Here is a 24,177-nt window from a genome sequence, read left to right on the forward strand (position 1 = left end):
GGGGGGGGAGTGCATAAAGCTGCAAAGGCAAAAAGGGGATTTACGAACACCGCCCCCTTGGCCAAGATATTGCACGACAGGTGAGGAGACAGAGTCACGTTACTTGCAGGTGTTGCAGGTGCAATCTATCCAAAAACCTGGCCCGTGTAGATGTACCGGCTCGGGCTCGTCGGCTTTGTGGTGGGGTGGAGTTGCAGGTTGGCGGGAATTGCAAAATCCAGCGCCATATACATACACACATCGCTGTGGCAAGTGTTTTTGATCTCGCGCTGCTTTAGCCTGTTGAGAATTTTGATTAAAAATGCTTTCACGTGAAACTCAAACGTGCTCCTCTGCATATGTGGGTGCCTTTATTGGCATTTGGGGTGGCGTTTATTTTTCCACGCTACTTTCTCTCCCCCCTTCGGGTGTGTGTGTGAAAATTTTTACATTGAGATTTATCACGCAAAAATATAAAACAAAAAAAGGAGTTATATATATGTGAAAACGGGTGAAAGCGGGCAAACCAAGGTAGAAAAAGTTATGCGGATAAAATGTGAAAAATACACACTTGCCACATGGCATGGCACATTTTACCAGCTGAAATTAATTGCCAGTGTTTGGATTCATTATCTATTGTATTACACTAAATTACATTATGCAGTCTGTAAACGTTTACATTTTAAAGTAAATCTATTAATATTTTGGGTATTATTAATTTCTGTTTTACCCGCCCATGTTGTACTTTATTAATCTGCAAGGCATCTAATTATTTGCTGGCGAAACCCCTTCCATTAGGTTCCAGAATATTTTGTAGCTTCCGCTTGGCGTTGTCTAGACGGGCGAAGGCAGCTAATGAAAGCCGCTTGCCTGCCTGCAAATTGCAATAAAATCATCAGAAAGGCAATCTACTTTGCCGCAGAGCAAACCCAAAACAATTTGCTTTTAAATTTGCCTGCCAAAAAACATTTTAGCACCTCAAACGGCTAACAATCTTCCCTACTTTTTTTTGGCCCTCTCCTTGTTGCCCGGAAAATGCCAGGGCCAAAAACAATATGCCGTCCGACGTGGAGGCGCAAATAAATTTCATTAATTGCCAGCCGAAAAGGAGACTGCGATGGCATCGTTCTAGAATTTCGCAGTTGGGGGGCGAGAGCATTCATTAATCTCACTTTATAGTAATAAGCGGCTTTGCTGGTTACGGGTTGGTTTGGTTTTGGCTTTCTCCTGCTTTTTTCTACCTTTTTTTTTGGGGGGGAATGGGGAAAGGGACCCCGAACTGTTGGACCATTAGTTGGTCTTGATTAAAACGCTGGACTGAACCGGGAGAGCCAGCCAGCCTGCACTTGTTGCAAAGTCAAATGGCATGTCCTGGGCATTGGGGAAAACTTCATCCTTGCTCCAGCTTTTGGCCCGCTGTGCTCACATAGACAAACATTGACAATACACTGGGCGCATTTAACTGGCCAACGGCATTGGCCACATCCTCGGCCACCAGGAGTCCTCCAGCCCCCCATCCCTCATCCTGGGCTTGGTTCGTTCAGAGTCCTTCGTCCTCCGCCCTGTTGGCCCTTAGCACCGTTTGCGGTTTGCCTAAAAAGTCATATTAATAATGAAAATTCCACAGTAGCGAAAAGTTTAAATGGGCGAAATTTGCTGCGGAGCAGAGCCGGCTACTCAGGCCCTGCAGCAATGCAGCTGTGGCACCAAGCTGTGCCAGGAATAGGGATCCTGGCTGCAGCATCCAGGATCCAGGACTGCCCCACAATGAAGTGTGTGTGTGTTGCAGAGTTATTGGGCTTATAGCTGTTTATATTTAATGTATGACAAAAGTGCTGAACTTAAGGAAGGAAAAAAGAGTGCTCACAATAGCCCCCCCTAGCAAGTGTACATTATTGAAAAGTTCTGGTAGTTAGACTTCCCTAACTCTGCCAATATACCAATTACACTTTGATAACTTCGTTTACTCAATACTTAATTATTATAAGATATAATTTTTAAATATAGGTACCTATTTGTACTTCAATATTGTATTCAAATTATATATACATGCATTATAAATGTCTGCCACTTAGCAAGTGTACATTATTGACAAGTTCTGGCAGTTAAACTTCCCTGCCAATATACCAAATATACTTTGATACCATCGCTTACTCAATAAATTAATTTTAAAATGTAGGTACCTACCAATTTAACCTTCATTTTTTTTTTATTTAAATGACATATTTAATCATTTTTATTTCACTTTGAATATACACAAATGGCTTACAATGTTGTAAAAAAGGCTCGTGAAATATAAATGTCTGTCACTTCATCTTCATAAATTATCTTTTATTATGGCCATAATTCAACGCGGCAACCACTAACGATTTGGAATAAATTTCGCCATAATAGTTCAACTAAACACAGCTCGCTGCTTCTCAAATTTAAACCAATTAAATGTTCATCTCGCTCACTCGCATTTCACTTAATATGATTTGTGCTGCCGAAAAGCCATAAAGTGGCGGTCTAAATTGCGAAAATATTTCAAAAACTACACAGCACATGTACGAGTATATTTGGCAATGGCAGAGTTGCGTGCGAGCGAATCGCACACGAAAATATCAAAAGTCGTCGTCTTAAATTGGTAAACTTGGCAACGGGCTGCCTTTTGAAATGGGAATGCAGCAGAAAATTTCCTCCAAGCCGTATTGCAAGTCCACAATACCTGGTTTAAATGAAATGAAGCCCCGAGGAAGCAAGGATTTTAATCAAAACGTATCGAAAGGGCTTAAAACGCAATCGAAACGGTATTTGGAGATTAGCCAAGTTAGTTTGAATTATACATGCAAGGCAAAAGTGACGAGAGCAATATGTGCTATATCATCGAAATGGGATTTCCGCTTCCTACAGGCTGCGTTCGATTTTTTCCCCATAACCCCAATATACACATTTTATTATGCCGGAAAATGCATTTGAAATTCATCAGTGGAAATAGGTAGCAGACCTAGATATCCACATGACAGTCCGCCTTTGCATCAATATATATATAGATAAATGCATCAATATCTATATATATTTCCCCAGTTCCGCCTTCAATCAACCCACTTTTTCTTCTCTCGGCTTCCGAGTAAGTGCAAGTCGCCTTCTGCCATCTCAATTTTTTTCGGTATTAAAGTTTCACATGTAATGACGTTAAATAAAATTGGAAGCGACTTGAAAAAATTGAACTTTTATTGGCTTCACGAAAAATGGAAAACGAAAATAGATATGAAAGTGAAATTGTTAGTTTTTATATGCACGAAAGCGAAGGCGACGGAAGTTCACTATTAAATGCAATTTATTTTTAACAGGATTCCCATTTTCTGCTCATGCATTTTTTGTTTCCTTTCTGTAAGATGGTAGTTGATCATAATAATAAAGTTGTGAAACAGATTGTAGTAAGTTCGGAAAGAAACAAAATCATTGATGATAGCTTAAGTTGTGATAGAAAGAGGTTTTATATTCCATGAGGAAAGTTTGGGTTATAATAACAATGGGTTTGATGCCGATTTTAGGTATGTAGAAAAAAAATTCATTGATGAAAGTTCTAATTGTAATAGTGGGTTTGATATTGATGCAGTTCTAAGATTTTTATTGGAATACTTTGATTTTAATTCAATAAACTGTTTCCTGACCAGATCCCTTAAATCCATTGAAATGGTAATGCTTTGTTTGACTTAATTAATTCCATCCTGCTGCGACTGGCCATCAACTGGGAGTTTCTTTGTAAAACTTGAATGTGCCACCACACAGACACATTCTCGGGGAGCAAAGTTCACCGTGTTCACCCAGCCATTCATACATAATTTCGGCTCCTATAAGCAGGCACTGTTTGTTTATTATTCTATTCCCGACGAGAAGAACAGCGAATATATATACTATATATTTTTTAGAGCATAGCTGTCTTTGTTTGTATGTTTGGCTTTAGTTTTCGGCTGCTTTTTGGCTCTTTGTTTGGCAAGTGCATTGTGCAGCAGCTGGGGGCTTTTCGGTATCCGAAAGACCACAGAGGAACCAACAATGATGGAGACGATGTCGAGCGGGTCTGCGGTTATATTTTTGGCCTCTTAAATAATAAATGCATTTACCCCGACACTCGCGAAATTTCCGGCAAGTGGAAAATTCCATTGCTCTGGTGAGATATACATTTTGCACTTCAACAGCGAAATGCCTACAACTTAATCAGGCATTTTTCCATGATGTAAAGTTCTCTGCTTGTTTGTTTGCCTGCCAGGCAAATTAGATGGCTTGATTGTGGGGGAGGTTTGCCTGCCTGTTGGTATGTATACAGGTACACCTTGACGTGATCCTGACACGTCTTGACATACGATGCCACTTACGATATGTCTTTGTTTCCTCGTCCTGTGTGTTTTGTTTATTTGTTTGTTTGGCCCCACTTGCCATGCCTTTTTGATATCTCAACTTTTGGCGCGTGGCTTTGGCGACACTTAGCGCATTGTAAATCGAGGCAATCGTCTGTCTGTCCGTCTTCCTGGCCTCGTAGTATGTCTTCATGTATAAAGTATATACACAGAGAGAATTCTGATGTTCTCATCTCAGCTGAAAATTGTATTAAAAATAGAACGACACTTATTAAGATAAATATGTTCTCAATTAAGCTGTTCCTGTATATAGTTAATGCACAGAGACAATTCTAACGTTTCTATTTGAGTTAAAATGATTCTTTAAAATATAACCATACTTTTTAAGTTGAAAATGTTCTCAAATGTGGTGGAATTGCTTATCCAAACTTTTAATCCAGTCGGTAGAGTTTACTGATGCAAAAGTTGTTACACAAACTGCGTTCAACCTTTTTTCTTCTCATCATGTTGTTCTGATATTGAGAACTGTGATTACACGGCTTTCAAGAACAAATGTTCTCAATTCAAGAGAAAAACTGCTTAAATATTTTCCTGTGTGTACGTGTTATCGGTGGAACAGTCAGACAAGGACCTTCGACTTGTCACAGGGTATCTTGCCTTCATCCCTCCCCCTAAAAATGTTTGTTTATTTATTTATTTTTTTCATTACATGTGTAGCAAAGTTTTGCATTTGCTTTGAGCTTGTCACACATTAAAACAAAAAAAAAAACGAAACAAATACTTGAAAAAAATTCGAAACATGTGAAATTTTTCTACCCCTCCTGTTGGTTTTTATTTGGGTTGCTGTTTGTTTGTTTGTTTTTTTTAGGATACGCAGAAAAAGTTTTCACTTATCTGTCATGTGGAGTTGGGTTAAGTTGGTGGAGCGCGGGAGGGGAATGGAAACAGGTCATCCTTTGTCAGGCATTTGACATGTGGCATAAATCGCGTAAAACAATTGTAAACGAGTGCCGAGCGCTCTGGAGCGGGAGGCTTACATTTCAGCCAAAAATTGCGGGAATCGGGAGTGAAAAATTATTTCGGCTTGTCAGGATGCTAAAAAGATCCGGCAATAAGTCAAGAGTTGGAAAATGCCCTTCGTTGAAATATTATTTTCCCTATCCCACAAATTTGAATATATATGGGAATATCAACACTCTCTGGCAGATGAGACTTAATTAATAATTGAATTTTTCCCGGATATTTGCCTATTTTTTAAGGCAAATGTTCGTAATATCTTCATCCTTATTTCAGCAAATTTCCTCTTCCTCCTTTGGCTTATCAGCTTTATACCGCTTTATCTTCTATTGCTACCCCTAAAAAGCTCTCTCGCTTTCCCCCATAAACATTGTGTTTAACTTAATACCAGAAAATGTCTTATTTGGCACTTTTTTCGGACATTTCATCTCATAGTTTATCACTTACTCTTGCCGCCCAACTAATTTTAGCTTAGCTCAACCGTTTCCTCGACCTTTTTTCCGACACTCCTAAAACGAATTGCTCAATGAGCCATGCAAAAAGGCGTCAAATGCCCTTTGACACTGACCAACAGCAGTCGACAAAAAAGGGGGGAGAAAAAGGGTCGGGAGAAAAAATAGTTGACCGCGTTTCCAGAGGGCGAGACCTATCTAAATGTCACTGGCTTATCACATATGAAATATCACATAAACTAACGCAAAGTGTCAAAGTTGCAGCCAAGTCAAAAAAGGGTTAAGGCTGAGCCGCCGGGGAAAAAATTGGCCTCTGCTTTGACTTGTATGATTTACGATGGCTCTCAGAAATATTTTTATATTTTTTTTAATGCAAAAGCGGTTGTTAAAAGTTAATCAGTTGTTGCCATGGCTGTTGTTGTCCTGCGATGAAAAATGGTCCTGCCGAGTGACTGACATTTCATTAAAAACGAAAATAAAAGGGAGGTCCTGAGGAATTCACGCAATGCCAACACTTACACAGTCAATTGCACAAATCTGGCCAAGTTCGGGAGGCCATTCGTGGCTCGATTATAATTTAATCTAGTGTGGTATGTGCGACAAGACGACCCACAGTCCCTGCGAACTCTGGAACGTGACGCCGCGCAGACATTACCATTTTTCACATCGTTTTCTGTTTTCCGCCCGCCAAGAAAAACAAAAAAAATATATATATAAATATGCCACACCATATAGGGGACCCAGGCGAAATAGAAGTGTCTGTCATTTTTATAAATAACATTTTCCGAGTATGCAGAGCGTGCTCTTCCGTACGAGAGGGAGGACCCAAGGCAGAACATCTGTGTGTGTCATTGTCACCGTACACCGAGCGTACACCGTACAACTTGAAATATGTGCCAACAATTTTGTAGTATCATAACACTGCATACTTTCGGGCGCCCCAAACCGATAAATCTGCCTCAGTGTAATTAAAGTAATTGCAAATGGAATTCCTTCTAGTGTCGCTCTTGAAGGCGACGATTAAGCCATTTATGCCAAGGCAGCGGAAAAATGCTAAGCACTTTTCCCCACGCTCATTTTCCTTTTGGGGCACTGAACTTGAATTTGTGTGTACGAGTCGGCGGCTAATTAAAGCATTTTGGTTAAGGGTAAACATCAGCAAACGGAAATTCGTTGTGGAATTTGGCTGCTCAGCTGGCAAATGATGATGTTCAAGCCCAAGAGTCAGCAAGTCAGCAGAAATGTGTACTTGTGAATTGCGGCCCAAAGAGGCTTTTCTTTGCCCTCGTGGAAATGGGGCTTACACATGAAAATGCAGTCAAAAAATTGTGCAGACTTAAAGTTTTATGTTTGCCAAGTGTAAGTATTTACAGTCTATGTAGCTGGCCTTTCGATGGCCTTAATTGTGGCATTAATGGTGGAGAGCTTGGTATTTTCAGCTGCCAATTCGGTGTTATGTAATGTAAGTGCATGGCTTCCAGTACTGTGTGCTGTTTGGATTGCTTTTCAAACGTATTTCATAGATCAGATCAGAAATACTATTAATTACAAAATACAAATTGCTTGACCATGATTGAACTCTCAAAAAAAATGTTTCTTTTTTACGAAATATAGATGTGGTTTCATCTGTAACTTTTGCTATGTTATTTATAAATATTTTTAATAAAATTAAATAAAACTAAATTTGATGTTGAAAAGGGCTAAATAGGTTTTTAAAGTAATTAAATAATTAATAATAAGGTAAAGGGGTGACAAATAGTAGGTAACATAGCTAGAAAATAGTTTCCCTTGCAACTTGAAATAGTTGTTTAGTTAGTTGGAAAATACCTTTCTTAAAAGGAAAATAAAAGAGTTTTTTATATAAAGAAGGGCGTTTAAAATCCTTCCGCTCATTATAAAATGTCGTGCACAACATTAACCACATCTGGTGGTGGTGGCACCAACTTTTGCCCCACCAGGTCAGCCACACAGTGTGCTCTTTCATAATTTTCCGCACACAATGGGCATTACTAGCCTTGAGCCAGTTTAACCCGCTCCTCCACATATGCTCTGCATTTGCCTGTTGGATAGTGGGCTTCCGTCCCCGGAACAGGGCCAAAAAATAAAAGAAATTCCCTCCCTCCATCTTTAGCTTACAATTAACCTCAAAAATGAGTTTCCATTAAAAATGGCCCGGAGTCATCGATGTGCTGGCCATGTGTATCGCTGCACTGCTGCTGTCTGGGTTCGCCCTCCACAAATTGTGGCTGAAACAGCGCCAGAAACTTTACGACAGCCCAACGTGACGTATGTTCGAGCTGTCAGTTGTGTTTAATGTTCTGCATAGCTTTTTCTTCCCTTCGTGTTTTGTATTCCCCCACTTTCCCTTGTTCTTTGTTTCTTGGTATCCTCAGAGGAACTTTTACTGTGCTATCTCTTAAAGAAAGTAGTGCTCTGTCTCGCAAATTGCCTGAGTTTTAGATCCTGAAAGATGATATTGCTTTACTTATTTGTTAAACTAAATAATGGACAAATAGAAAAAACATTTTTTTAAGATTTATGTGGCAGTTTGGATGTTTTGAATGGAAAATTATAAAACATTTTTTTAAGATTACTGAAAATTCTTTCTTAAAGCCATGTTTAATTAAGCAGGATTTAATAGTTTAGTTAATATATTAAACGATTATATCTTAAAGCAAATATTTTTCTACGTCACGGATAGCTTGAGTGCTAAATTCTAACATATCATATAATTGCTTTGTATGTTTGTTAAATATACTATAAACTATTTTATGATTAATAGTTAATATTAATTAATAATAATATTAATAATAATATTTTATTATTATTAAAAATCTATCCCTAAGCCAGATTTCATTTCCTTTTATAGTTTTTTATAGTTTATAGCTATATAAACTACTATCTGGCAGCTTTAAATTTGCAGACGTGACAGCTGCACACGTCGAACGCATTATTAATTCCATCACCCTTGGTTTCTGTGATGGACTTGGGGAAAAACAATTAGACTCTTGATCGCACTAATTGCCGGAGCATTAATACCAGCACTATTGATTCCATTTTACCCACCCACAGAGAAACGTGCTGTAATAGAGGGGACTTGGCATGGTCTCGAGTGACCACGTTTTATTGCAAAACGAAGTCTTGACCACTTTGAAATTGAATTTTAAATTAATAAACGTTGCGGCTGCATCAAGAATTACAAATTTATATGCATCGTCCTTCTTGTTCTTCCTGGTGGTTCTCGCTCGGGAGAGTTCCTGTCGCGTTCCAGGCATTGTGGCCAAATCTATGCACATTTTTTGTTAGCCAATGCCCCTCGAAACTCCGCACCTGGCTCCTTCAGCCTTTTCCATCTTGATTTTGTTGCCTCTTGTGGGCATACCCTGTAGCCACAGGTATGACAAGGGAATTCCAAGGTTCCTGACTAAATTACGTTGGTATCCGGCAAACTGAATGTAAATATAGGGAGTCAACAGTAGATTTTAATTAAAAAAATTAGTAATTAAAAGTAATTAGTTTTATACAGATTCAAATTTTAAAAATTTCTAACTTAATCCTTAAATCTATCTGATTTGGTCTATGTTCTATGAATTGTATTTAGGATAATATATAAATTTCAATATAACTAGGAATAATTTAAAAGCGCATATATAAGGAAGAAGAAAGGCAATTGAATATCCCCAGAGCTTTTCAATACATATCAATATTAATTTATATTTATTGCCAGGCCTAAGAGGGTATTCTATGGCTCCAGTGTGGATCCCACCGAGTTTTTCCGCATATAAATCTTGGTTTTAGCCGACTGCTCTTTCTTACCGCCCAGCGCCTCCCATTCCTATTTTTTCGCAGTGGGTCCTGCCTTTTGGCTAGCTGCTTGTATTTTTTATATCGTTTAGTTCCCTTTTCACTGTTTCCTTTCTCTTTTGCAAATTTACTTGTATTTTTTTTTGTGTTCGCCTCTTTGTTGGCATGTTTTGCTTTTGTGGTTTTAATTCTATTTTCGCTATAAATTGTTTCGGTACGCTAACATTTTACGAGGCGCCAAGCGTCGAGAGCGCGCAGTGTGGCCGTGTTTCACAGTTGGCTGCTGTCCGTATCCTGGCTGTCCGTATCCCGGCTGTCCGTATCCCGGCTGTCCGTATCCTGTCCTTGTTCGTGGCTGCATCCGTGTCCATGTCCATGCCATGCAACTAATTACATTTGCATATCTATATCTAAGGGCTGAAGTGGAAATGCGGCTCACCGATATATATTTCCGGCCCCCAAAAATCCCATGGCAAGCTAGAAAAGATATAGCTTTGTATAAACATCCAACGTCATCGCCACTCTGTCGCCGCAATCAGCATAATTATAAAGTTCTTTGCTGAGTTGTACGCATTTGCTTTATGGGCAAATAATAAGTCCAAACAACTAGTAGTAAGTAAAAAACTTGTACTGCTTGTGTTGGCAGCGAAAGCAATTAAGGATGCACTTGTTGTCTCATCATAATGATAATGATAATAACGACGATGATGAGGGAAACTCGAGCAACTCAAGCTCATCTCATCGCATTTCATCTCCATTTGCAGCTGGTCTCTGCCTCTGTCATTCGGACACGCCCACACGCACGAGTGCTTCTCCTTTTTGCAGCTCTATATATAAAGTCCTTTTTGCTTTAATTATGAACTAATTAATAAGAGAGCCCCTCGCTATTGCCTTGTTTATCCTTTATGTCCAGCTTTTTTTTAATTAAATGTTGGCCGCCTTCTTGACCATTCTTGCAATTATTCAATATGAAATATGATGGAGTGAAATGCTCTCGATCATTGATTAATTTACTAAAATACATATATAACAATGGTCTATTGGAATTCCCAATGGGGAACTCTTATTTGTCCTTGACACGCATTTTCTGTCAATCAATAAAATCTCGCTCTCTCAATAAAAAAGTGTTTTATTTTTAATTTTAAAGAACGTTCAAAGAACTTAAAATTTTAAATCTGTAAAAAAAAATATGTATTAAATCAGCATAATTTAAAAAAGTGTGCAAAGCAAAGCCCATTAATTATTTATGGCGTTTTTAATATGCACATGCATAAATTAAGCTTCCATTTTTTGATTATAACCCGCAGTTTATATGGATTTATGCATATATTTATTAGTTGACCTAACAATGAAAGCGGTGTATTTAAGAAATATTTTTAAATTTTATCTAAATTAACCAGAACACTTTTTTTTTAAATAGGTTTAAATTCAGCAATATGTATTTTTTCTGCTGCTTGGTAATCTACAAATTTTTCGTTCCAATTAAATTGTTTGTGGGTGATTTTAAGGTGCTACTATATATAGACAAGTCACCAATGACAATATCAAGATCTATTATTTGTAATTAATTTGCCTTTACGGCTCTGCCGCCCATCATCAACTAAAGGTAAATTGATTAAATGAGCTGCCCGTGTGTGTACATGCGTACACCCGAACGGATCCACTGGCTGGCAAACATACATATATAATTAATAAACAAACCGAACCGCACATATAGAGCATATGTTGTTGCCTGGCAAACAGGATGTGGACCCTATTACCCAAACCGAAAGCCAAGCTCTTGGGGTCCGAGTATCGCGATGTGTGTCCACAGTCATTTCCCCTGACATATGCATCCGAAAACGGGCACGAAATTAATAAAGCTAAAAGCATGCTACCAATAATGTTTATAAATTTAATTATGTAAATGCCGGGCCATAAAAAAGAAGCGAATAAAAAACGAAGGGATTCAGCAACAAACACCGCAACACAACAAGAAGAATGTTAATAGATGTCAAACACAAGTTGAAAGGCAAACGAAGTAAAAATAGATGTAGGTATATGATAAAAAATTCGAAATATATATATATATTAAATAACACGCTAGGTAGAACTTTTAAAAATAAAATGCGGAAAGCAACAAGATTGGAAAGAGCCATTGCTGGGATCCGAAAATATTTGGCTCGCATATGAAATTAATTAAATTTTTTTTCTGCCAGTTGAACATTAAATGTCCTTTGGTTTATGGTTACGCTACCTTCGCTGTAGTGCCCAGATTCAGAGCAGAGCCCCTGGATCCTGGTTCATTTTTGTTGATTTCCCCAGCACGGCGTGGGGTTTTTATGGTCCCTGTATTCCCTTTTTTTGTTATGTTTTCCCTGTTTTAATACGTATGTTCGCTTGCATTTTTGCATTTCCGTTTGGTTATTAGTTTTTGTACGGCATTTCCGGCATATTTATGCGCCATATGCGACGCTCCCTGGCTTGGTGTGTGTGTGTGTGTGTGTATGAAAGTCTGGTGTGCATTATTCCCGTTATTGTTATGGCATTACTGTCTTTATTAAAGCTCGAGCGGTTAATTAAAGCAAATGACCAAGGAATATAAAGTTATTTCGCTGTTTCTATGACTGTTTTTAATATATATAGCAGCTGGATTTCTCAAAGTAAAATCCCTGCACTGGATATTACCAGGGGATAAAAGTGCAAACATTTCACTGCATTCCCGGACTTTTGTGCGTTGTAATAATTTTTTATGCACCATGTCAGCGGAGCCACTATGCACAGCTTGCAGCAGGGCAATGGTTGTCATATGTCAAAGTGCAAAAGGTAGTTGGCCATTATTTTTACCTCAGATCTCTGTACGCCACACTCTTTCCCCCCTCCCAACAATGGACTACATTGTGCTTTTTATGGGCATATTTGCAATAAATAATATATAGTGTACACCGGATGCCACATCCAAATGGGGAATGCCGAATGCGAATGGCGAAAGGCACTCAATTATATGAGTCGAGGGTGTGTGTGTGTGCGTGCGGTGTCCAGCGTTTATTGCGAAATGTAATTATGCAACTTAATGCAAGTTCATTTCAATGTTTAACATTCCATTTACATATATGAACGATTTAAGGCTTCGGGGGAGTCGCGGGACACAAAAATGCCCAATGAATTGAAATGGCAGTGCAGTGCAGGGCATTTTGGTGGCAAGAAAGGAGCGGAAAGCGGAAAGCGGACAACTACTGTAACAAAGGGCCAATTAAAGGGCTAACAATGTCGGGGGCCGGCAGAGAAGAAAAGTTTTTTAATTATAAGTTTAAATTCAAAAACATTTAAGCTGCCTCCGCCTGTGAGTGCGAATAAAAGTCTGTTTGTTGGCCCATAAAAGTATGCTATAAAAAGCTGAACGCACTCACACGCGGATATGTGCAATCGTAGTTGTGGCCTGTAAATGTAGTTGTAGTTGTAGTTTCCCTTAATGGCCAGCATTGTTAATTGCGTAGCATAAATCTGTGCAGCAGTCGTCGCACATCTTGTTTTCCCATATACCTTATATATATTTTATAGCCCACTGCCCGCTCTACTACACTACTGCCAATTGACCGACGGCCAACCTTTGACAACAATAAAACGGAAACCTTTTCCTCTTTTTTTGTATTTTGTTTTCTGTTATTTTAACAACAAACTCGCATAAAGCAGACAGATGGGAGAACCAGTTGCCTGTTACATGTAATTAATTTCAAATTATTTATACATGAACGCCCAGACAGTGAAAACGGCAAAAGTAGCATCGCCATCATCGGCTAACAAAAACAATAAAAGTAAAAAAGATCTGGGGACCGGAAAAGAAACATTTTTGCAGCCACACCAGCCTGCGGTGTTTATGCCATGTGTTTGTGAGTCTCAATTAAATAGCTGGCTTTAAGCCAGCAGCCAAACAGTAAATAAAAATAATATATATCAATAAGAAAAAGTTAAAAAAAGGAAGTGCTATTTAACTGAGGAAATATTTGCTTGGTGCAATCTGGCGTATTTTAATTGAGATTTTTTGGTGTGACATTGTTAAAATGAAGCGAAAAGTTAAGAAGAATATTGAAGTAAATAAGTAGTCTTATTTTGTTGAAATTTTATTTATAAACATTTTTTACCTGGGGAAATAATGTCATAAATATATATCAAAACAATTAGAAATATATGTACAAATTTGTTTTGTATATGTTAATTTTGTACCTTATTAAGTATACAAAAGTCAATATTAATATATAATAAAATCATATATTGAACTATGTAAGCCTTAAATGCAGTATTTAATTTATGAAATTAGTACATGCATATTAATTGCAGTTTTTAAATAAATATTGAAATTAAAATTGATATACCTTCCTTATTTTATTATATCATTATTAATGACAACTTGAAATCTACAATTGAATTTGATAAACTTGATATTTTATAAATAAGTTTATGCATTTATTTAAAGCCTTTATCATTTACCTTTTCTCTGTTGGCCTAATTCGAAGCCAGTAATATGGGTTCCCCACTGATTTTTTTTCGGCCAGCAGGGGCATTTAGGCCAGCCATAACTGGCCTGGTCAGTGAAGCCGCGATTGCGTTTCCTTTTGGCCCTGTGTGCTTTTGGAATTTATTTGTTAACTGGTTTAATGACGCCCCTGTGCACCGCCCGTTGGTCATAAAATGTGCTTGCCACGCACTTTAAGCCGCAATTGTTATTCTGTGTGTTTGTTTGGGCGCACGGACATGTCCGCCTTTCATTTCAGATACATATACGTATCTGTTGGGGTGTGCGTAAATCATAGCCTTTTGGCTTCAGCCGTTAAACTGGGCAGTATTAACTGCTGGCCGGATGCGTGAATGGCCAGAACCATCCTTTGGGCCCCCCACTCGCCCACCTTGCCCTGCCTTCTCCATCGTCATTTGGCAGCAGCTGCGTTTCAATAAGCACATAATTGAATTCTGATCATAAATTTGCATTATGGCCAGAGCTTCGCTGGGTTTCTGGCGGCTTTTAGCTTTGGTTTTGGTTTTCGCTTGATTTTTATATTTATCACCTGCATGCAAAAGGCACTGGGATAGCCAGGCTTTGGGGAGGCCAGGTGGTTTATGCCATAATTTTACCCAAAACGCACATTTGCCAATTGGCCCTGGGGTCGTGGTGGTGTGGGGTCGGCTCAGCAGATAGTCGTAAAAACAGGCTGCATGTAAATATTTGAGGAATGGCCCCTAAATGAGATGAAAATAATACAAAAAGCGAAATGAAACGGGGCTGTGCTTTTTGGGCAAAAAAATTCATAAAATACATAAAATATTTATTCGGGTTCAACATTTGTTACGGCTAACTTGGATTGTAAACCAAATAAAATATTACCTTTAAGCCCCTTTAATGTTCTCTCAAATAAATTTAAAATTAACTTTTATCCCAAAACTTTGATAGTATGTTTTGGTTAAATTTCTGCGGGAAAACAGTTCTTGAAAATCATTGTTATTTCGTTTAATGTATCTTAAGTTTTGATTACAATTTTTTATTTTATTTTATCAGTATCAGAATTTAATTTTTAAGCCGCTTTAATGTGTTTCATTATTTTCCTATTTAAATAGTTTTTAATACCAACAATAAATGCAAGTATGTTATATGTTAATTTGTCCTTGTGTCCATTTTTAATAAACTTCGTACTCAATAAATCAATTTGAATAACATTTAAAGCCACTCAGAGTTGACACCGCCGACTCGGATAAAATCCAAAAGCTGTCATAGTTTGGCCTCGATATTGTGGTAAATTACGAATGATATGCAAAATATTTATTTACAAGCTGGCCACATCTGCTTTGTGCCCAATAAACGCAGTCTCGACCAATTCACTTGAGGTTTGTAGGGCATTTTTGCTCAAGTTCTCTAATTGCTGAAGCTGAAGGTTTGGAGGGGCGAATCCATTGGGGAGCCTTGTCTTAGATTGGGCATTGATTGTTTTCAATACCGCACAACAAATGCGCCTGTCAAAAATTAATCACTTACACTTAGTACACAAGCACACAGCCAGCAGCCCACACACCATTCCACATCGTCTGGATATGTATTATATATACACATAGCATATTAGACTTATAGACAATGCCTGCTACACGCATTTATAATTGAATTTGGCTTTTGTTTTTGCTGCTGCTTGTGTGTCTGCGTCTGTATCTGTGTCTGTCCAACTTGGCATGTTGTCGGCAATCGATGGCTCCCGCTTCGTCCTTAGTCCTTCGACCTGGCAACTGGCAGGCGCCTGAAAGCACGCAATTTATTTTCATTTCTCTAATAGACTTATTTAGACAGAAGGTGGCTGGGAATACGATAGACCCCGAGCCCGCGCGTGTGTGTGTGCGAATCGTGATAAATTATTTGTAATTTATTAATTTATTTATTAATTTCGCCGTCTCCTTTATGGCTATTTGTTTGTTACTGCCTTCTGGCGCCTTTTCTTTCTGATGTTTGCCGGACTTAAACGCCGCGTGATCTATGGCGGCAGAAGTGGGTCAAATACCCCTCAGTTCCTGGGCATAAAATCCCCAATAAATCGAGAGCACTGCAATGGAAATTTACTGAAATTGGAAAACGTTTTCGTCTCCAATTTAGCATATTTTATTTCCTTTTTTACGACATCCCTTAAACCCAACTCATTTAAAGTTTCGCCGAGCGAAGAGTGTATCATTAGTGAGAACTATCAGCAAGGAGGTGAGGTGTTTATGTGTCTCGCTGTCTAAATATAACAGCTTTTCTCGTTTTTATTGCATACCAGTTGGCGTTTAATGGTCAACACGCATGCAAGCCAAAAGCGTCTTGTGTTCGTTTCGGTTGTCAACTTGTGTTGACAATACAAATGGATTTCCAATGATTTATTATCGCATTAAAACGCATTAGAAATGGCCAGGGGGTGAGCGAGCGAGAGAGAGACAAGTAGGAATGGGGTCCTTGGAGATGGTTTGAGGAGAAAATCGGCTAGATCCGCCGCATACCTTCCGGGCCTTTTCTCCATCGTCCTTTTCCATTCGTCGCAATCGTCCTTTTATTTTTCATTTTTTTCGTTTACTTCGCCTTGCAGTCTCACTGCGCATTCTGTGGAAATGCATAAAAATGAGCCATAAGTTTAAAAATTTATAAAATGCGCCAGCCAGGCCATAACTGTGAGGCGAAGACCACTGGCAGCAGCAGAAAAGCAGTAGCATCAGCAGTCGGAGCAGCAGTAATAGTAACTGGTCGGCAGGCGGGGCCGTATTATCAAACGTCTGGTGGAAGAAAAATTAAATTAAATTGCGAAATGCAGAACGAAAGAGAGAGTACCATTTGGGGAGAGCGGGACGGCAGACGTATGTTAAAATAGACTTCGACAGTCATGGCCTGGACAGAGAAATTGAAACTCTGGCTCACTTCAAAATCCACTTCTCTCTCCAGCTCAGTATCTCATCATTCTGCACTGAGAAAAATGCATTGAGCAACAGCTTTTGGGATAATCTAGAACATGTATTGAAGGTAAAGTCATTGAAAACAAAAAGACACCTCAAAAGAGACCTTAAGTGAAACTAAATTAAAGAACACCTTTCACATTTATTTCCGAGCAAAGCTAACTTAACTCAAGAAAAGTATATATCTTACTATATAATAATTCCTATCTCTTCTCTCTTACTTTATTTTCAAAACCTAGAATTAGTTATGGATGATTTCGATACTGCAGCTTCTTATAATTTTCCTTAAAAAACCAAGTCAAGAACACTTTACGCTTAATTTCAAGAACACTTATACTCGGAAGTAGTGAGAAGATGAAACGCTGAAATCAAGCAGACTTGCTCTTATTTTTTCGTTGTTTAGTTTTCGCAATGAATGTATTCTGTTTTGTTTGTTACTCAATAGCCTTTTATTATTATTTTAAGACGATACTTCTTTTGTCCCAGTGTTGGCCGTCTTAGGAGTTGAGTCGATTCGGCTATCTGAAAGGGCCGAGGGACTGCAAGGACACAAGCACCTAACTCCGAGTGCAACATCGTAATGCAAACTTAATAAGATGTACGCTGTGCATGTCGTCTGTCAGTGGATACACATGCAGCCATCAGACCGAACTGACATTTAGACAAACAGACAAGCCATCCAAGTCCGTCAGTTTGTCAGTTTGTCAGACGAGGAGGACATCTCGCAACCTTTTTCCATCCGCATCCACATCTGAATGGACAGTGCACTCGAGGCCAGGAATCGACAAATGGTTCTGCGAGCATTTTACAGTTTTCATATACATTATTCTTATATACCCTTAATCTGTAAGCAATTTAAGTTTAAAACCTAAGTGCAGATGGTACTATTAGCAAGAGTTCAGTTTTCAGTTCGATAATCAGTAACATTTTAAATTTCAATTATATCTTGTGATTCCAACGGTAAGGCTAAAATTCAGTTGTTATTTTGAGGAACCATTTAATTGACAGACAAAAATGTTGAGCATTTTAAAGTTTTCAAGAGACTAACTGCCTCCTAAGCTGTGAAATGTTATTACAATTAAACGAGGTTCCCAGGCACCCAACTTGAGCCCCAGCCCATTGCCGTCTGCCCTCAGTTCGTCAATTCATCTAGGCTCAACTCCTTGGGCGAGTCCTTCGGCCGGTGCTATTATCTATTAACTGCCATCATGGCTGCCAGCTCGAAGGACCCTTGAAGGCGCCGAGCCTCGAAACCGGAGAGCTCATCCGCATCATCTTCTCGGGCGTGACTGCATCTGAGCCTTTATGAGTGGGCCTAGGAGCGACGGCAATTAGGGAAACGACGGCCTCTTCATTACGCTGATCAATGGGGCTTCTTGATGTCACTTATAGGCATAGCCAGTCCGTGGTCGGTGGTCGGTGGTCGGTGGTCGTTGTCGGTTGTCCTGGCAATCCACATGCGAATCCGGGAACAGGAAGTGTTGACTGGCCACAAATTTGCCGACGTCTTGGGCATGAAACTTCCTCTTGTTGCTCGGGGTTCCATTTTTTCCCCCTCATCCTTGCCTTTTTTTCTTTGCTTTCTGAATTTCTGTGAAGCCGCCGGCACTTGCGGCTTTATTGTTGGCATTGTCTAACATCTTTAGCCAGTTGTCTTTTTTTTTTCCTTGTGTTCCGGCCTGCCACTAAAAAACGGTTATTTACTCTGCCAGAGGCTCTTCAGCTTTAGCTCGTCTTGTCGCACACTTTTCGCTTCGCATCTCCCCAGGATCCTTTGGGTCTCGGGATGTGTCCCAGTCCATTTCCCCCATTTCATCCCCCCGATGGTGGTCCTGTGGAGAGTGTGTCGTCGTCTACTTAACACAATAAACACTCAATTTTCGAGCATGTTTTGTTTGGGATTTTGCCTTAACTATAGCTGGAAACTTTGCTTAGGAGCCCGCAACTGTTTGCTCAGTCGGTGAGGAACTTTCTTGGTTGGTTCGGTTCGGCTTGGTTCTTTCAGCCATCCATTCCTCCGGCCTATAAATACATATATCCCAAGATTGTCAATTGTGGACGACTGCCACCGCTTCTCCCCCGGTTTTGATTTGTTTTCAATTGCTTGGCCGGCTACTCAGAAGGAGAAAAGTTTGCGGAGAATAATCCGGAATAAGTTGACACCAAGTTTGATTTGTCTTGGATTGCCCGATTTAGCTTTTGTCTTTTCTGGTTTATTGAATTTTGTATATATTAAAAAATAATTGTATTGCTTAAAAGAGAGGATAACAATTGGTGGTTTCTGAAATGATAATTATTTATTTAGCTGCGGGATAAATAAAATATTTTGCTCTTTAAAAGTACTTAAATGATGTATTCTAGTCTTTAAATAACCCAAATTGAAACCCCTTTAAAACAATCTATTTGCTCGACTAAACATTTCATCAGTTCAGAGTTTAAAGAAAAATCAAAATATTTGCTGGCCATACACAAAGTTTATTTTCCCACAATTTAATCATATTTTCAACTCTTTTTGCCATGTCAGTTCACACTTTGTGGCGCTCCGGCTGGGGTCTAAATTTTCCGGATCTGTCGCTTTTGCTGCTGACCAATGGAAAATGGCATTTTAACTTGCCCCGGGCATAGGGGGAGGTCCCAGAAATCCTTGAACAGACGACAACGACGACGACGACCCACCGCTCGGCCGCAACATTTCTTATCAATCTTAAAAATGCATGAATAATTAAAATATGCAAATTTATGCTTTGTGCAGAGCTGTCGTTGTGTGCGTTTGGCGGTGACTTTAAAGCCAAAAAGTGGAGTTTGCTTTAAGCATTCCGCTCGGAAATGTTTACCCATCCAACGGCCCAACACCTTCTTCCACTGACATTCAGCCCAGCGTGCACAGCTATCTGCGTGAAACGTGACCCCCCACCTCCATGTAAACAACATATTATCCATCTCTTTGACCAGAGACAAAAGATAAAAAAAAGAAAACACAAACATGGCGTGAAAATGCGCCTTTTGAATAGGACTCGATAAGGCACAAAAAAGCTGAGAACCTGAATCCCCACGGATTCCATTCATCCTCGATGGCGGGTCAGTGGCATCTAAGAGCAGACGAGATGCAAATAAAGCTCTTTTGTGCCGGCTAATGATGTTTATCGTTTCCAAGACATACGCTGCTAACACTTCTTATATGAAAGGAACCTTTGGCTCTTTATTTTCTCTTTTTTTTTGTAGCTAATTCATTAAAACCTGTCGCCCCGAGATCAACAAAGCTGTTGCTGGCTGCCGTCTAGTCGTGCCTTTTGTTCCTGATCCCCAAGTTTGCCATTATTCAAACATTTAGCCTTGTACATTTTCACACTCCGACGACAGCTTAATTGAAATGCATGAAAATGTCACACGAATTCGGCAGCCGGCTGCTGCTGCTGCTTTAGGCTTTTTAATAAATCCCCCTGATTTGCCTTCATCGGTTTTGGCCACGCACTGCCACCTCCCACACAACACTGAAGTAGTATTTCAAACCATCCATGCGTTCTATATTTTGTGTTTTTTTTTTGGGGGGGGGGGGTGAAAGGCAGGCGGCATCACATTCTATGGCAACACATTTTTGCCTGTGCTCCTACGGTTGGTCCTCTCTAATGCTGTAAATTAAGTGCTGGCCAGCTTTTCCATCCACCCAGAATTTTCACCAAAATTTCCGTTCACACATGGCGAGCAGCAACGAACGGGGCAGAATTTCAGTGTTAAGTGGGAACTGTTGTTGCGGATATTTCGGGCGGCACTTGTCGCCAGTTGCGAGAACAGGCTGTGCAATTTTTGTCACATAATGAAAGGTTTTCAAAGTGTTAGGCAGCGGGTGGAACGCCCCATGAAATTGCATTATAGCCTGTCGAAGGCAGACCTATCTATGGTGATTTTTTATAGTGAGCTAATCAGACAGAAAGCTTTTCTGCAACTTTAAGAATGTCTTTCAATTTATTACAATAATATTTGTTCTTTGGTTTGATAAGATTTTTAAATTTAATTTTAAGTATTTTAATCTTTAAATGAAGGGTTTTTCATAGCAAAATTTTACTATATTTAGCGCGGCTACAATGCGAAAAGAATTACTGTGAAATATAGATGACTAATTTTTATTCACTGCCTACTTAAAAAACACTTTTAAATGTAATTCGGGGTGTTCAAAAGTCTGCCACATTATATTTTTAACTCGGAAATACAATGAATTACTGCCTACTTTTGGGAACGTTAAATATAATGTTGGGTGTCCAAAAGTATGCAAAGGTAAAACTTTTGGACAGTGATTTTAAAACCGTAACAATTTTTGTGGCACCCTATATTGTTACATTTTTTAACTTCTTTATAATCTCTTGGTAAACTTGTCCCCTCTCTACATTTATTTTTTGAGCATAGATTTTTTTTTAGCAATCATACCATAGACAAACACTCAGTATTTTTGCCTCGAAAATAGACGAAACTAAATAATTTCAAGAGTGGTTTTATCCCTAAGCGCTAGAAAGGACTACAGCTCTTCCCAAGTTCTCCGAGTTTGATTGGCTTTCCAACATTTTTTCATATGCAAACGTTGGGGGTTTTGTCTCAACATTTTGAAAAATGTAACCGTTTCAAAAGAGGATTTATACCTACACTTTTTTCTCTCTTTGATGCACGCTTAGTCGGAGTTTTGTCGCTGTTTGCACTCATGCATATTTGCAATTCGAATAGAATGCACTTTCCCACATTGTTTAATAGAAATGTGCAAGTTTTATTTGTTAATTTTGGCCCAGTTTCATTATTTTCCATTTGTGTCTGTATTTTTTCTGTTTTTGTGTTTTTCGGTCTGTGTGCGTTTGTTTCGTTATGCATTTGCGAGGAAGTGACACTGCAATAATAAATAAAGCAACGCGAACGGAAGGGGTGATGTGAAAATGACTGAAAATGGCAACAGACAATGTGATGGGTTGATGGGATGAAGGGGCTCTGAAGGGAAGGACATCATCGGGCCATTGGGACACCAGGACATTGGGCCACGATGTGTGGATGCGCATGATGACGACGATGATGACGGCAACGTCAAATGTCAACATCAATGCTGCCGTTGTTTATTCTTTTTGCTACTGTAGTTTTGCATTTTATGCCTTTGTGCAAAGCAGCATATACATATTCACAGGCAACCGCATTTTTTGTCTCTGTGTTAAAATTTTAATTTCACGCTGAAAACACAACACAAACGCACACCGAAGGGCCCCCAATCCTGGATTCCTGCAGCAGGCGAAAGAGCTCCAAACAACTAAGTGAGAGGCAAGACATTTTTGGCAGGATATTCAGGGGGCTTGCAGGACGAGAAGCAGGTCCAGGCGCCTAGGGATGCAGCAGTTAACAGAGGACAGGCCAGAGCAAAAACAACCGACTGCAACTAACTTCTGTGTGCCCGTTTATTGTGGATTTTGTCGCTGTTAAATGTTTCAGTAAATGCCAAAAAAAACACTGGCTTAGTAAAGTCAAAAGGGGTAAAGCAGCGAGCATATACCCTTGCTCTGAATATGAAACTATAATGTTTGGAACAGAAAACGATTTTTGTCATAAATTGAAAATGAATGATACAATCGTTCTCTTTTTTATTTGTTAAAAAATTGAAATTTTTTTTTATTCTTTGATTGTTCCTCTTAAGTGATCTTTGTTATATATTTAGAAGTCTTCATTTAAAAAAAAACGAAAGTTTCTTATAACTTCATTCCATTCATTTACGATGGTCCTGGTACTTTAAAATATGTTTTCAATGTTATAAAGAGTTTGGAAAACTTGACTGTTTTTGATTCTATTAAACTGTTTAGAATAGAATAGAATAGAATAATACAGTATTATTTTCTATTTTCATTAACAAATAATATATAGCAAGTACTTTGTTCTTTTATAAATTTAAAAGTTTCTATAACTTTATTACTTTAATGTACTATAATTCTGGGTATTTTAAATATGACCAGGGATATCCAACCGAACCGATTAGTCTATACAACTCTTTCGCTTGAGAATCCAGCTCCGCCAGCAACAGTGGCCAGATGGAATGCAATGGCAGCTGCTGCCGGCGAGGATGGCAGCCGGAATGATCCGCATCCGCATCCGCTTGCTTCTCATCTGCATCCGCATTCGTGCCCCGTCTTTCCCCTTTTCGCTCCGTTTTTGCCAATTGCCATGGCCGCCGACGGATTTAATTGGAAAATGTAAATGAGCTTTGTTCATTTGAAAGATGCAGTTGGGAGAGCAGATGACAGTCGCAGCCGGGGCCACTTGACAGCCACCGCGAGAGTTTTCTTTAAGCTTGTCGCACAGAAGGCGAAAAAAAGTGAAAAAAAGAAAATAAAAAATAAAATAATATAAGAATGGGGAAAGGGTGGGAGATGGGACAACTGAAAGCAGCACTGAAATTCCCTTAAAGCTGGCGAGCGTTGCAACAAAGGAAATGTCACCCAGAGGTTGGGGTAAATGCTGACCTCACACAAATACTTGTATGCATGCTGCGTGTGAGCGAGGGTGGGCGAGTGTGGGAATCCCATTGTTTGACTTACAAAATGGCGTAGAAAGCGCCAACAAAAGCAACTGGCGACGCAGCCAAGCCTTCACACACAAAGTACAAAAAGAAAGCAGTGGGAAAAAAATGGCAGAAAACGGCAACTTCCGTACATATATAAAAAGAGTCGTGTAAAACAATACTTTGCTCGTGGTATATGCGTATATGGTTATGTGTATGTGAGGAGCCATATTGTTTGGCCAAAACTCCTGGCGCGAGTCCCGCTCCTTAAAACTGGCATATGAACACATTTCGCTACACACACTCTCCACTTGCCTTTCGCAACATAATAATTTTTAACCCTTTGTTATTCGCGACTTTCTCTCCGTTGCAGGCGATAAAACACCCGCAGGCTTTCCGGTTATAACCCAGGGTCCAGGCACTCGCGTCATTGAAGTGGGTCACACGGTCCTCATGACATGCAAAGCCATCGGCAATCCGACGCCAAACATTTACTGGATTAAGAATCAGACAAAGGTTGATATGAGCAATCCCCGCTATTCGCTTAAAGACGGTAAGTAGTCAACAAAATACAATCATTTTTTTATAAGGAAATTTATTCCTAGAGTTTTTTAATCCCTTATAAATGTGT

The 24,177-nt window shown here is 39.2% G+C and overlaps 1 protein-coding gene across 8 annotated transcripts in view; it reads left to right on the forward strand.

Annotated features, from left to right (window-relative positions):
- LOC108032368 (tyrosine-protein phosphatase Lar) overlaps nt 1–24,177 on the forward strand; it is a 124,091-nt gene that overhangs the window by 66,270 nt on the left and 33,644 nt on the right. For all 8 annotated transcript variants that reach the window (XM_017106182.3, XM_017106184.3, XM_017106188.3 and 5 more), the window contains one exon: nt 23,920–24,099. In XM_017106182.3, the coding sequence (XP_016961671.1) occupies nt 23,920–24,099 (180 nt within the window). The remainder of the gene's footprint in view (nt 1–23,919; nt 24,100–24,177) is intronic.

This window comes from Drosophila biarmipes, chromosome 2L (genome assembly GCF_025231255.1).
Source record: "Drosophila biarmipes strain raj3 chromosome 2L, RU_DBia_V1.1, whole genome shotgun sequence".
Lineage (NCBI taxonomy): Eukaryota > Metazoa > Arthropoda > Insecta > Diptera > Drosophilidae > Drosophila > Drosophila biarmipes.